This window comes from Chenopodium album, chromosome 27 (assembly GCF_948465745.1).
Source record: "Chenopodium album chromosome 27, dcCheAlbu1.1, whole genome shotgun sequence".
Taxonomy (NCBI): Eukaryota; Viridiplantae; Streptophyta; class Magnoliopsida; order Caryophyllales; family Amaranthaceae; genus Chenopodium; species Chenopodium album.
The window spans coordinates 10,377,444-10,391,036 of NC_137860.1; the positions used below are offsets into that span (position 1 = coordinate 10,377,444).

General features: G+C 34.8%; 1 protein-coding gene across 4 annotated transcripts; it reads left to right on the forward strand.

The window, feature by feature from the left end:
* Window positions 1–1,477: 1,477 nt before the first annotated feature.
* Window positions 1,478–13,087, forward strand: LOC145619304 (protein STRUBBELIG-RECEPTOR FAMILY 3-like). 4 transcript variants are annotated; one of them, XM_081673970.1, is made up of 17 exons: window positions 1,478–1,919; window positions 2,328–2,532; window positions 3,379–3,508; window positions 3,603–3,674; window positions 4,035–4,100; window positions 4,173–4,244; window positions 4,339–4,410; window positions 4,488–4,559; window positions 4,641–4,706; window positions 4,828–4,893; window positions 5,464–5,969; window positions 6,095–6,519; window positions 7,240–7,511; window positions 8,490–8,628; window positions 10,411–10,547; window positions 10,638–10,794; window positions 12,427–13,087. In XM_081673970.1, exons 2-17 carry the CDS (start codon window positions 2,412–2,414, stop codon window positions 12,526–12,528), a joined length of 2,475 nt encoding a protein of 824 aa, XP_081530096.1. In that variant the 5' UTR covers window positions 1,478–1,919; window positions 2,328–2,411; the 3' UTR covers window positions 12,529–13,087. The 4 variants fall into 4 exon arrangements, with proteins under 4 accessions (XP_081530096.1, XP_081530097.1, XP_081530098.1 ...); XM_081673971.1 differs by lacking the exon at window positions 4,339–4,410; XM_081673972.1 differs by lacking the exons at window positions 4,173–4,244; window positions 4,339–4,410.
* The last annotated feature ends 506 nt before the right edge of the window (window positions 13,088–13,593 follow it).

A 13,593-nucleotide genomic window follows, 5' to 3' on the forward strand; every position in this document is an offset into this window, starting at 1 on the left:
AATTGATTTTACTATTAACATTAGTTTATTTAACAAAAAAGTGAATGGTGTTAAGGAAAGTCTTATGTTGTATTATTTTATTTTATATTAGCAAAAATCAAACTTAGCATGCTTTAGGTTACTTCTTTCTAATATGATGATGTAGGTTACTTGTTTTTTATATGATGATTTTTATGAAATTGGTGAGTGTTATCAGACCTAAAATTTTACAAGAATAGTTATTTTGAACGACACATCAAATTACTGAAAATCTAGCAAAAATTATAAATTGTAAATTACTTTTAATCATAATAATTTAAATGCATACATAGTTTAAACACTTCGCAAACAATAATTGGAGAAGCCCCTTTGCTTTGCTAGGTTTCAATGATTTCCTATTACGTTACATTGGCGGTAATAATTTAAATACATACAAAATTTAGACACTTCACAAATTGAATACCACTGTATACATAATTTACAGACAATTATCACCGTCATTGGGGGACCGCCATTTTATTTCATTTTATTTTTTTATAAATATGATAAGGGAAAAAAATATATTTGGTGAGCTCAAAGATTTGATATCTAAACCACTAATCAAAATGGTAATGCATTCACCATCTTAGACAGAGTCAAACTATGCTAAGAATATGCAAAAAATATATAATATATTTGATAATGGTACATTGCAGTACATTACTTTATTGGTACATAGCGGTACACGTCATTTACTGTGGAATTTTTGCAAGCAAACCCGTGTTTAAAAAATGCAAAAAATAAATACTACCTTTGATTTTTTTTAGTTGGAACTTTGAAATATTTTATAACTATCAAATAATACCCCAAAGTTGCAATTAAAAAAAATTGGAGGTAGTAATATATTTAATTAAATTTATTAGTGGTACATTCTGGTACGTTGCTTTAGTGGTACATAGTGGTACACGTCATTTATTGTACGATAATTATTTTAGCGTTAATAAAAAGTGAAAAATATAAGATTATAATTATAGCACTAAAAACAATAATTAACTATTTTAAATCTACAAATTCCTCAACTACATGTCACGAGTATACTCTATATATTTATTTCTCTTTCCTTATAACCTCTTGCATTTTTTTTTATTACGGAGTAATAATTTTTTCTTACAATTTTTAAAGAGAACGCGTTTTTTTTTTTATGGCATTTTAATATTAATCGTTCAACAAATCACCCTAGATAATTCTCCTGAAATTTCACCCAAAATTTAAGAGGGCGTCACTTCAAAAACGAAAGAAACATTATTTTCGAGGTTTTTTTATACTTAAAAAAAAACGTCATACTTTAAAAACAGAATTATATTTAATTTGTTTGTTTCAAAAAGCTGTCTATCCATTTCCTTAGCGTACACAGTTTACTCAACAAAATAAAGTAAGATAAAGATACTACAATTGGTACTCTGGTCTACTCTACTAGTCATTTTTTACACATAATCCAGTTCAACACCCAATAAAAAACCCAGAAATAATTACATTAAAAAAACTCAAAAGATACTCAATCCCCAAAAAAAAAAAAAAAATGTTGAAAAAAATGGTGCTTTTCTTTACTTTGGCAAATTTGATGCAGCAGTAGCAGAATTAGAGGAGAGTTTCAGAGCAGCTTCTCTTTCACTTTGTTTGTCTGTTTGCTTGCTTGTTTGTTTCTCTCTCTAAATTCTCACCTTTCACTCTTTCTCTCTCTAACTTTCTAACCCTTTTACTTTCTTTCCAGCTCTTTTCAAGCTATCAATTTAGCTTTCTCTTTCATTCTGCCGTTTTTTCTCTCTCTTACTTTCTCTCTCTTCATTGATGCATTCATTTCATAGCTTTCAGCTATTATTTCAGTTAAACAGGGAAAACAACATTCGAAACATTCTTTGGGTAGTTGAGAATCTGCATTTTTATCACTGATTTTTACTTGGGTATGTCCACTTGATTTGCTTTCTCTCTCTAGAATTTTTTTATTTTATATTCTCTCTCTAGATTATCTTGCTTGTTATTTGTCTTTCTGATTATTTTGTTGAATTTTTATAATGGTGGGTTTTTTTCCTTTTGAATTTTTGAAGGTGGGGTTGGTTTATTTTGATTGTTTGTACAATATATGGTTTGATCTGTGTTTTCTGTAACAATTTTTGGAGTTTGTCAATTTGAAAAATATAAGAGATTTACTAAAATAATTTTCTGGGGTTGTTTAATTTGATAATTTATTGATAAAAATGGGTGTATTAATTTGATGCTTTATCAAGTTTAAGTTAGAATTCAATTTGCTGAAATTATTACAGTTGAGGCAGTGTTTTTATGCTTATTATTGTGTTACCTTGAATTTACAGATTAAAAGTTGGTGCTGCATTTTAGTTAGATTGGTAGATTTGAGAGATTGAAGTGGGTTATCAAAGAGGTTGAGCATTGGATGAATGGGTTGGAAGATACGTATGATGAACTGCCCAGGTGTAAAGATCTGGGCTGAAGTTTCCTTCGTTTTTGTGTTCGTTTTTCTGCTGCATTTCACGAATGGGTCAACAAATCCCACTGATGGTCAGTGTTATCCTCGCAATTTAGTTCATCTATGGTTTTCTTGGCGTTTTTCTATGGTCAACAAATCCCACTGCTGCATTTCAATGGTTTTCTTGGCGTTTTTCTGTTTTGAGAAACCAAGTCGATTGTATTATTTGAAGTTTATGTTTCTAAGTGCCACTTATAGCATGGGATAAGTAGGTAGGTGGTCAATTTAACTTGGCATTGAAGGGGAATTAATGTATTATTCAATTTCGAAAATTCGAACTACAAAAACCAGGGTGCTTCTCTTGATATATATTGTTCATGGTAATCATTGTTGGTTGCCACAGGACTAATTCCCTAAGGTGTATATGTGTAATTGAATTTTATCAACTTTTCTAAGGAATCCACTCAACTTTTATTTATTTATTTATTAATTCTCATACCACAATTGTTCATAAAATAGCTCAAAGTGGTCACAATTGTCCATAGAATAGCTTAAAAAGACCAGAAAGATTTTCTTCTAGATTGCCATGAATAATGGCATTTTGTGGATGACAAAGCATTATGGCACTGGCTATTACCTTGGGGTTGAGGTGGTTACCTTGGCTAATTGAGTGAATTGCTCAGTTTGATATTTGTTATTTGTCCTGCAAGCTTTCTACTAGCTAGTTTATTGTGTACATTGTGCTATACATTGCAGTATTATACTCATCAACGATCATAAATATTCACCAGTCTATATTGTCTTGATGTCTGCTTATTTATATTTATTTTTTATTTAATATTTGAACTCTAATGTCTACGCATTTGACTATTTACTTTGAATGCCAAACAAGTGTGCATGTGTCTAATTAAAAGTTACAATATGTTGTTTCAACATAGTTGCTGCAATTAACAGCCTATATGCTGCTTTGGGTTCTCCAAATCTCCCTGGATGGGTTGCTGCTGCGGGAGATCCATGTGGTGATGCTTGGCAAGGCGTCCAGTGTGATGCTTCAAACATAAATTCAATGTAAAAACAAATTTTCTTTGCTCCAACTCTACATTGTATAAAGAATGTCACCTCCTCAGTATTGGTAATTGTAGTCTGAATATGTTTTTTACAGAAGTCTTGTTGGAGCCGATTTGGGGGGTGAATTGGGTGACAGCATAGGATTATTCACATCAATTAAATCAATGTAAGATCTCTCTCTTTGTTGTATGGACATGTAACTTGACCCTGTTAAAGACACCATATTTCATTTCTAGGTGATTTTGAGGAAAAAAAAAATTCAAATCTTAGAGTTAATTTTTGCTGAGCTTTCATTTCCACAAGTTGCATAAAATAGTCATCCTGTTTGCAAATAGTTATTTGTAGAATATTCCAAATCTTTGTGAGCTTGGTCTTTGTTTCTTAAGCTTTCGTGATAAAATATGAGGAATGTCTCCTCAAATTCGAACTGCATACGTTCCAAATATTGCCATTTGGCTGTGTTGTGTTAAGTTATATCTTTCCTTTTTTAGCTGGTCATGCCATGATAACTACTTTTCTTTTACAGTGATCTGAGCAACAATCATATTGGTGGAAGTGTTCCTTCCAGTTTGCCAGCTTCATTGGTCACATTGTAAGTGCACATCAAAATATCTTAAGTATATACCGTGTGATGCAAAACAACTGATAGTGTTTACCTTGCCAGTTTACTTTCAAGTAATAATCTAACTGGAAGCATCCCAAGCACTATATCCGCTCTTCCCGCTCTTGCTACATTGTATGCTCTTTTCATTACTCCTTTTGGTTTGGGAATTTTATATTCTCTCCCGGAGACATCTTTATCGATTTGCTTAGAATATTATGTTTTATAGGAAACTTAATGCCAACCATCTTACTGGAGAACTACCAGATGGCTTTCAATCTCCTTCAGCTTTGACCAGCATGTAAATAATCTGATTCGACTAGCTTTTAATTCCACTCTTCCAATCATAATTGAGGATTGAAACCCTTTTTTCTACAGAGATCTGGGTCAAAACAGTTTGAGTGGAGAGCTGCCTCCTTCGATGGAGAATTTGTCTTCTCTAGTCAGCCTGTGAGTTCTCTCTCTTCTTTAAGCTCTAAATTCATTATCCATCTGCAATTTTATGTAGTGAAACTAGCTCTGTTTATGCAGACACTTGCAAGACAATCAGCTGTCTGGGACACTTGATGTTCTTCAGGATCTTCCCCTGCAAGATTTGTACTTTTCTATTTACTCTCTTTGAAACAAAATTTAACATGAATACTTCCTCTTTGTTTCAAATTTGTAATTTGCTTTGTTTTGATAGTTAACTCGATCATTTTTTTCCCTCTTTGATTAGGGATATAGCGAACAACCAATTCTCTGGACCTATACCTGACAAGTTGCTGAGTATTCCCAGCTTCAAGTGAGAGCTCTATTGCTAGTATTTTCAATTTAGCAAATTTTTTGTAGTATTTTCAATCTCTTTTTTTTTCCTCCTATGTTGGCCATGTTGGTGTATCTTGCAAATGTTGTTGTAGGCTTGTAGCACAACATGCTATGTAGTATACAGATATGCTCACCATTGAGCTTGAGTTCAGATATCTTTTTTTTTTAGTAAGATTGTTGCTCAAAAATTGAAATTCTATAGATGATAAGTTTTGAAAAACTTAAAAAATTGAAAGTCTATAGATGATATGTTTTGAATTATGTGAATCTTTCTTAGTGATGCCTCAATACTTTATAGGACTGTCATCCCTGTTGTGATGAAGTACTGCAAAGGCCACTCTATGTGAAATTGTGAATAGCATGTCAACTTCTTTTATTTAAATTTTCAGTGGACAATAAGCATTTCTCTTGTTTGCTCACTTTTTATAGCAGATCGTGACTATTCTTGCAATGATATTACGATAATTTATGACACAGCAAGTGTTTTCCACTCATGAATACTAGGACTTTCTGGCCTAATCATGCTAGTGTTATACTATTTATGCAGGAGGGATGGGAATCTTTTCAACACCTCTATCTCTCCAGCGTCATCACCAACAGCTTCCCCTGTGACGCCTTCACCTTTTTTTCCAGGGACACCAACTCAGGCCCCACCTCGTTCAGGCACAACATCTCCCAGTTCTGGCACAACTTCCTCCAATTCTAGCACTTCTCCCGGTTCTGGCATTATTTCTTCCAACTCTAGCTCAACTTCTGGTTCTGGACAGAGGCCTGGAACTCGCACAGCTCCATCGTCTATTCATGAGGATCCAAATACTGAAAAGAAAACACAGGCCGCAAAAACGAAAAGGATTGTTGGGATATCAATTGCTTCGGTGATTGGGTTTATTATCATGGTTTTGGCACTTTTGTTATGCTTACCATGGTGTTTTAGCAGAAGTAAAGACTATTTCCGAACTACAAAGAGACATGAAATCCAACCATATATGGGTCCAAGAGATTACCCTCCCATCAATCCCCCACCACGTCTACCTTACAATCAGCCTGAGAAAGGTAAGCCTACATTTGTTGTGTGTTTCTATCTATCTATTATCTTAGAGAATGGAGATATAGTGCTCTAATTGAGTTGCTAACTACAATGCTACTCTTATCAACGAATTCTTAAATTATGTGGTCAGCTCCAAAAGATGCTGTTGTGGAAATTAAAGATGAGCCGCGAGCAGAAGTTAGGACAACTGCTGCAATTGCAAAACAGCATAGTGAAGAGGGGCTTTATTCTCAAAGATCAACAGTTCCGTTAAGGAAACTTGACAGTGATATGAGCTTTAGTGACATTGATTTTATGATCAATCCCCCACCACCTCCGCCTCCTCCACCACCACCACCACCTCTTCCATTTTCCACTGAGAGAGTTATTGTGAAGCCCATCACGCCAACAGGATCTGTTGCTGCAAAGACTTCCTCTAGGCCTCTTCCCATGACATCAGTGAAATCTTTCACAATTGCTTCACTTCAGCAGTATACTAACAGCTTTTCGCAAGATAATCTCTTAGGAAATGGCATGCTAGGAACTGTATATCGGGCAGAGCTCCCTAATGGAAAGGTATGATCTTCTACTATGAGCTTAGCAGCACTTATATTTTTTATGCTCTAGATGTTATCTTGGAAATTGGAAGTCTGATGAAGGGCCTTTGATCTGATTTTCTGTTAACAATGGTCATATTACTTAGTCTAGCTCAGGTTTTGAGTCTTAACTCTCTTTGTTATATATTGAGTGCATGTCTTGGACCCTCTTGGTGTGAATACTAGTTGTGATTCTTGTGACAGATTATGAATGACACTGTAGGTGGAATAAGTTTCATACCTGATGTTGCATTGTAATGTAGAAAGTCTGTTATTTTATGTCAGGTCATCTTTGATGATGGCTTACTCTTAAGAGAATCTTTGATGATGGATTGAGCTAGTAAATGCAGCAAAACTGGTTGGCTATTTTATAGGTACATGCATGTGCTTGTATGTATTGTGGAGCTTGTAAAGGGTTATGGGAGGGTTTACCATGTATGGCTGTGAGCAGTGGCAGAGCCACATTGAAGCAACTGGGCTTAATATTAAACCCACTTGGAGTAAAATCATTTTTCTTTGTGTAATCATATGTTTCAACAATCAACAAAAGGAACCTACTTAATAAAATTTGAACCAACTTATTTATATATCTGGCCTGCCACGGCTGTGAGATGGGTGGGAGGGTGGTGCTCAGCTAATCAGCTTGTCTAAATTTCTTGGACAGACATTTTTAACTTGGTATCTGTGGTTTGATATGCAGCTATTGGCAGTCAAGAAACTTGACAAGGGTGTCTCTAACCGCCTGAAAGACCACGAATTTCTTGAGCTTGTAAATAACATTGATAGAATTCGACATGTAAATGTTGTGGAACTGGTGGGCTACTGCTCAGAGCACAGTCAGCGGCTGTTGATTTACGAGTATTGTAGTAATGGGTCTCTACAGGATGCACTGCACTCAGATGATGAATACATGAAGAAGCTTTCTTGGAATATTCGTATGCAGATGGCACTCGGAGCTGCAAGAGCACTGGAGTAAGTAGATTTTTCTCTGCAATTGGCTATATATGTTCTCAAAATTTCGGATTTATTGGTCATAATTATAATGCAGCATTTAGGCAAATACTCCTTTCTTCCCTTACATTTTTTGTCGCATTTGCTTATTTTGCGGTCACCAAAAACATGTTTTACCATTAATAATATCTTCAAAATATTTTGTGTACATTGAACAATATTGGGTAACTTTTAGCCAATTTGGGGTAACATTGAACCTGCTTTGGGGTATTCTCAAATCTGATATGATTTTAAAGTATATAGACCATGAGATAAAATTTATAGATGTAGTATACTTACCTTCACATACTAAGATTTGATTTTTACTCCTTTAAAGAGAAAAATTATATCAATAAACATTGGTAACTTTTATTGAAAGTGAAACTTTTGATCACTTTATGATAACTTTATAACCAATATGCAATAATTATTGGATCCTGCTAACAAGCGTCTGGGGCGTTTGATAACTAATTAATATATTACTTGTAATAGTATTAAGTTTGGAATGCATGACAAATCACGCGTTCGACAGTGTAATTAATACCCCCTCCGTCCTTTTGTTAGAGTCACATTTCTCTTTATTATGTGAGTAATAAATGTTAGAAATGGGACTCTAATAAAAGGACAGAGGGAGTATTAATTTTACTTTAATCCTTCTACATTTAGTTCTCTTATCTAATGCCCTCGGGGCGCTCGTTAGTTTTTGCAATCATTATTATCCACAATATCTTCCCCGCTACAAGAAAAATATCTTTGATTACGTTTCATTTTGTGGCTCTTGATTTACGTATTTTTCACAAAATCACATCACTTTGCTTTGGTGTGATAACTGAAGCTTTATTTTGTAGGGTTTTCTGAGCCCCTATTTTAGTATCCACTTTGGAGCATTCTCCATGTTTGGTTATGGATGAGTATTCTTATCATTCTTATTATTTATTTTTTGGTTGATATCTAATCCAGGTATCTGCACGAGGTCTGTGAACCACCTGTTGTACACAGAAACTTCAAATCTGGAAACCTTCTTCTTGATGATGAACTGCAAGTGCGGGTCTCTGATTGTGGCTTGGCAACTTTGATAGCATCTGGTTCTGTTAGCCAGGTAAGAAAATACAGTGAAAATCATCTACATTATTCTTATGGGCGTTTTGCTTATGTGATTAAGAATCCCTCTTCTATTGATAATGGTAGACTAGACCATGATATTCACATTCTTGTAAATACAGTACCTTTCAAAGATGCTTGCAGACATTACTCTGCTTCTTGCAGAGCTTAGTCTCTATAATCTATGGATGGGAAATATTGTTAGAATCTATGTTTTTTGTTAACTTCCATAAGAAACTGCAATGTTGTATACACAATCCTTTCCAAAACTCCCTTTGCCACCTTGAACTTTTGTAACTTAAGGAAGCTTGAACTAACCATCATCTATGTGGTGTAGCCAAATTTTAAGTTCTCCAAGTTAAGTTTAATGGCTCTTATCCATTGTCCATGAGAATAAGACTGTATGTAGAAAGTGCTGAACATAGTTTGAGTCGTTGATCGTCCCATTTCATAATATTATCTTGGTATCTTAATCATATTATACGAGGTGGTGGATTCTTATGGCCAATGGCAATTGGTTTTGTTAGAATCTCGTTATGAATATTTTTTTCTTGGGAAATTATCGAGGGATTCGATGTTGGCTTCAGAAATCATAACTATGGGGTGCACTTGGCCATTTCCTGTAGTTCATATTTAATATCTTGTGCAAATGGACATATTAGTTCCATTTTTGGGGTATGGAAGAGCTAATCTCTATTGCCTGTGTGGACTACAGTCTACAATCTCTACACGTGGTAGGTATTAATGAAACAAAAGGAAAGAGACTGAAATTCTGGGGCTAGGATATTAAGAATTGAAGATCTCCAACCACCAAAACAATCACTAATGAATACTATCTAGGAAAGAACCCATCTATGAAGGGATGTCACCCTTCAGTAGTGTCAGATCATAGAATAAAGTCTTTCATACCCATGTTTCTCTTGAATATACTCTTGAAGTGGATTCTAAAATGTTCATTAGTCTTTAAAAAACATAAATTATCACTAGAAGTTAGCTATTCATGGCTATATAACCGTCATAAAGAAGAAACAAGAGAGTTTAATTGGATAGGGAGGCGGCACAAACGATAGTGTTAAGTATTGGCGGTCATTTGTATCTGGTTCTCCAGTTTCTTCTCTCTGCAGCTGTTGGTCTCTAGGCTCAGCCATGCTATTGTGCATGGACACATATGCCCTTTTTTTCATCTTCACATCCCTTTGTGTTCACAATTCATAGCCAAAGAACTTGACCATGGACCATAATGGAAATTCTTCAATATTGTCTACTAGACCCGGACTCTCATTCGCCCTTGTTTCTGCTCCTTTCTCCAACATAGAAGTATGCTTTCACTCCCAAAGGCACTCCTCTGTAGCTGTCCACGTCATGCTTTAAAAATTGTTATCATAACTGGGTGTGGGTGGGTGTGTGTGTGTGGGGTGGGGGGAATCAAGTTCATTTTCTTTCCTGTCTTCACCATTTCGTTTTTCTCTATTTTTTTTTTTTTTTTTTCCTCTCCTTGGACTCGTGGGGAATTTCCTCATCAAATAGCCAATATTCTCTTTATTACTACCTATGATATTTAGAGGGGAGTATATTTTGTATCTCTTTATCTCAAACTTTCTAAAGGTGCACTAGGATGTTATTTATTTAGTAAAAACTGGTAAAACTTTGGTTATTTAAATTTAGAAGTCTTTGTAAGAATACACTAATTTATTTTCATTAAATTTAAGAAAGAACTTCTTCATATACAATATGGAAATTTCCTTTGGTCTTGTACTCAACTGCTTTTATTTACTTTCAGTTGTCAGGACACCTGTTATCAGCCTATGGTTATGGTGCTCCAGAATTTGAGTCAGGAATATATACTTCCCAAAGTGATGTTTACAGCTTTGGAGTGGTTATGTTAGAACTATTGACAGGTCGAATGTCTTATGACAGGTAAGAGAAGCCATAGCTCAAAAACATTTTTTAATTCACATAGCTCTTTCTTTATAACAATATAGTGTTTTATGGAAAAATCATCTCCAGGACACGGGTTCGTGGGGAACAATTTTTGGTGAGGTGGGCAGTTCCTCAGCTACATGATATTGATGCTTTGCAGAGAATGGTTGATCCTTCTCTCAATAGGCAGTATCCAGCTAAATCCTTGTCGCACTTTGCTGACATTATTTCACGTTGTGTTCAGGTGAATAAGATTATTTGCCCTTTTTTTAAGCTCATGATTTCAAATTGTTAGCTCTTTTTTTATGCAAGAGTCAGGATAAGCATTCTGTTTACGTATCATATGCTGATATGTGTAAAGCAAATTGTTAGAATCTGCCCTTTAAATTTCGAAAAATTTGTGTTTGCGAACATTTACTGTCCAAATATTTATATATTGACTGGACATTTGGCATACCCCATGATCAGTTTTAGACTTTTAGCTATTTCATGTTCCATATAACCCCCCCCCCCCCACCCCCCACCCCCCCCCCCCCCCCCCCACCCAAAAAAAAAAAAATTAAATAAACTCACTCACACACACAAAAAGAAAGAAAATATAATTAACGGACATCTCAATGTAAGATTATAGCTTCCTTTATCGTTTAACTTTGTACATAAAATATCAATTGAAAGAATATGTTTGTAAATTTAGAGTTGAGATACAATTCAATTCAATGATTAATAGTCAATTGCAATGTTGAAGGTCTTTGCGTTGATATTAATATATGATATCTCAATCTTGTGCATGTTTGAGGAACTTTTTTTCTCACATTCAAAGTTGGATCACTTAACTTCCAGTTTATAAGCTACTTGTAAACAATTTAGTTTTAGGATGGAACATTTGTTATTAAGCTTTTAACCCTTGTCCCTCCACTATGTTAGTATGTTACAACAAACTGGTATCATAGCTAGGATCAGTTGGGTTGTTTTTACTGTTTGATAGATGTCATCTTTAGTTGGGCCATTTTAAGGGCTAAACTGTGTATGGTTTGGGTTTCTTGTCTATCCACTTCTGTCCAAGGCACAATCAAGGGGAGATTGTTAGCTGCAAATGAGATTATTACCTGTCTCACAATGAAAGGATGAAGCAAATAACTTCCATTTATGACCAAGCGGGGGCTACTCCTCCCATTGCCAATTGATTAATTGTATTAAAATGAAACTTCTCTTGGGCTTTGTTAAGAGCTTCTGTCTTTTGTCGGGATCTAGAGGATAATAAAAGTTTCAAGGTTGCTAGATTTTTATTTTTGATCTCAGGTGAGAGTGTTAATCAATCCTAATGATAACTAAAGATTACTTTCTAAACAATAAAATTTGGGGTATAAGGCGCACAACTTTATAATACAACAATCGTAGATGAATATCTGTATGAAAAATAATTGGAGGTTGTCCTCAGATTCTCACTTGGTCCACCATTAAATGGGCATTAGTGGTGTGATCTTACTAGGGTGTTGGTATGCAGCCATTCTCAATGAAGCCAGACACTGATTGTATGCCTAGGAATCCTAGCTCTGCAGACATTTGTGGGCATCTGAACATGAGTGTTTTTACTATTTAGTAAATTGGGAAATAGTGACAGGGCATCAAGCTGTGGAAGATAATGAATTTCTATGTGATTGAGAGTTGTGAAGAGGATTATAAACAAATAAAGTTTCAGTTGATTGAAGTCAGATTAGACTATTATGTGAATGTCTAACATTGGACCTTTTCATTTCCAATTTAGCTGAAATTAATTTTGGTGTAGCTGTGCTGTGTGCTTCTTGATTTGATATTATATTTTTGGCTCAATATCTACTTCTTGCAAGTTGACATGTATGAGGTGGTAATTTTGCAGACTCAACCAGAGTTTAGGCCGCTGATGTCTGAAGTCGTGCAAGATCTTCAGCACATGTTACAAAAAGGTTCACCCAGCAAGAGTCTAAACAACGAAGACTAAGTCTACAAGTGACGCCTAAAGAAACTTTGATTATAATGGGAAATGTGCTAAGTTTTGATGTCTAATTGGAGGACATGCAGATTTTTGGAATTGATTTAACTGCAGGATTTCAAGCCAACTGCAACATTAGAAGTACAGATAGTTATCATGAAAACTGCAACTGTACATTCCCCATTAGATGCTGCTCTATTTATTCGACGCAGTTGGCTACCTATTGTGACCCCTGCTGCTATGGTATGCCTTCTTTACATCAATAAATTGCCATATTCGATTATCAACAGGTTGGCGATCCGAGCAATGCAGTGATCTCATTGTTTAAGATTTGACTGGGTAAAAAGTGTACTTAGCCCAATTGTGGATGTCATTAAGAATTTGTCCATATTGTATTTTTGTTACTATAGTTCTATAACATACCTTGTTCTTATGTTGCAGATTTATTTGACCCCCATTCTTTGAATTTTTGAGTGACATTTGTTGTAAGCATCTATTGGTGTATCATCAATCTTAACTACTACTTGAGTTATTTCTATCATAAATAATTATCTACTGTGATTTGCCATATCTGCTTCTCCATAATTCTCTTTACTGGTCCCTTAAATCTGTATGTAATTAAAATCCCCCAAGGGCTCAGTAAACCTTTTTTTTTTTTTTTTTTTTTTTTAAATATTTTGAGACTGTAATATTTTACAGTATCTAGATGTAGGATGAAATTCCCCCTCCTGACCTCTCCTTCAAATCTATACTAATGTCTAAATCTATTGAAATTTTTTCCTAAATTTAGACTTAGATCATACGAGAAGCTCCTATAAGGTGAATAGGGTGAGAACTGAGAAGCCTTTATGGCCATTAGATAGAGAAATATATGGCCATGGGTACACAATTGAGGATTGACATGAATTATGGATTGCTACCTATTTTTTGGTTATTGATTAAAAAGTGATTGACCTGAAATATATAAGCCACGGAAGGTTGTGGTGTTTAATGTAAAGGTTTGAATACTTCTCTTGGCTTATGTTGCAATAGTAAATAAGGGTGAATAAATAAATATTTTTTCATTAATTGTCT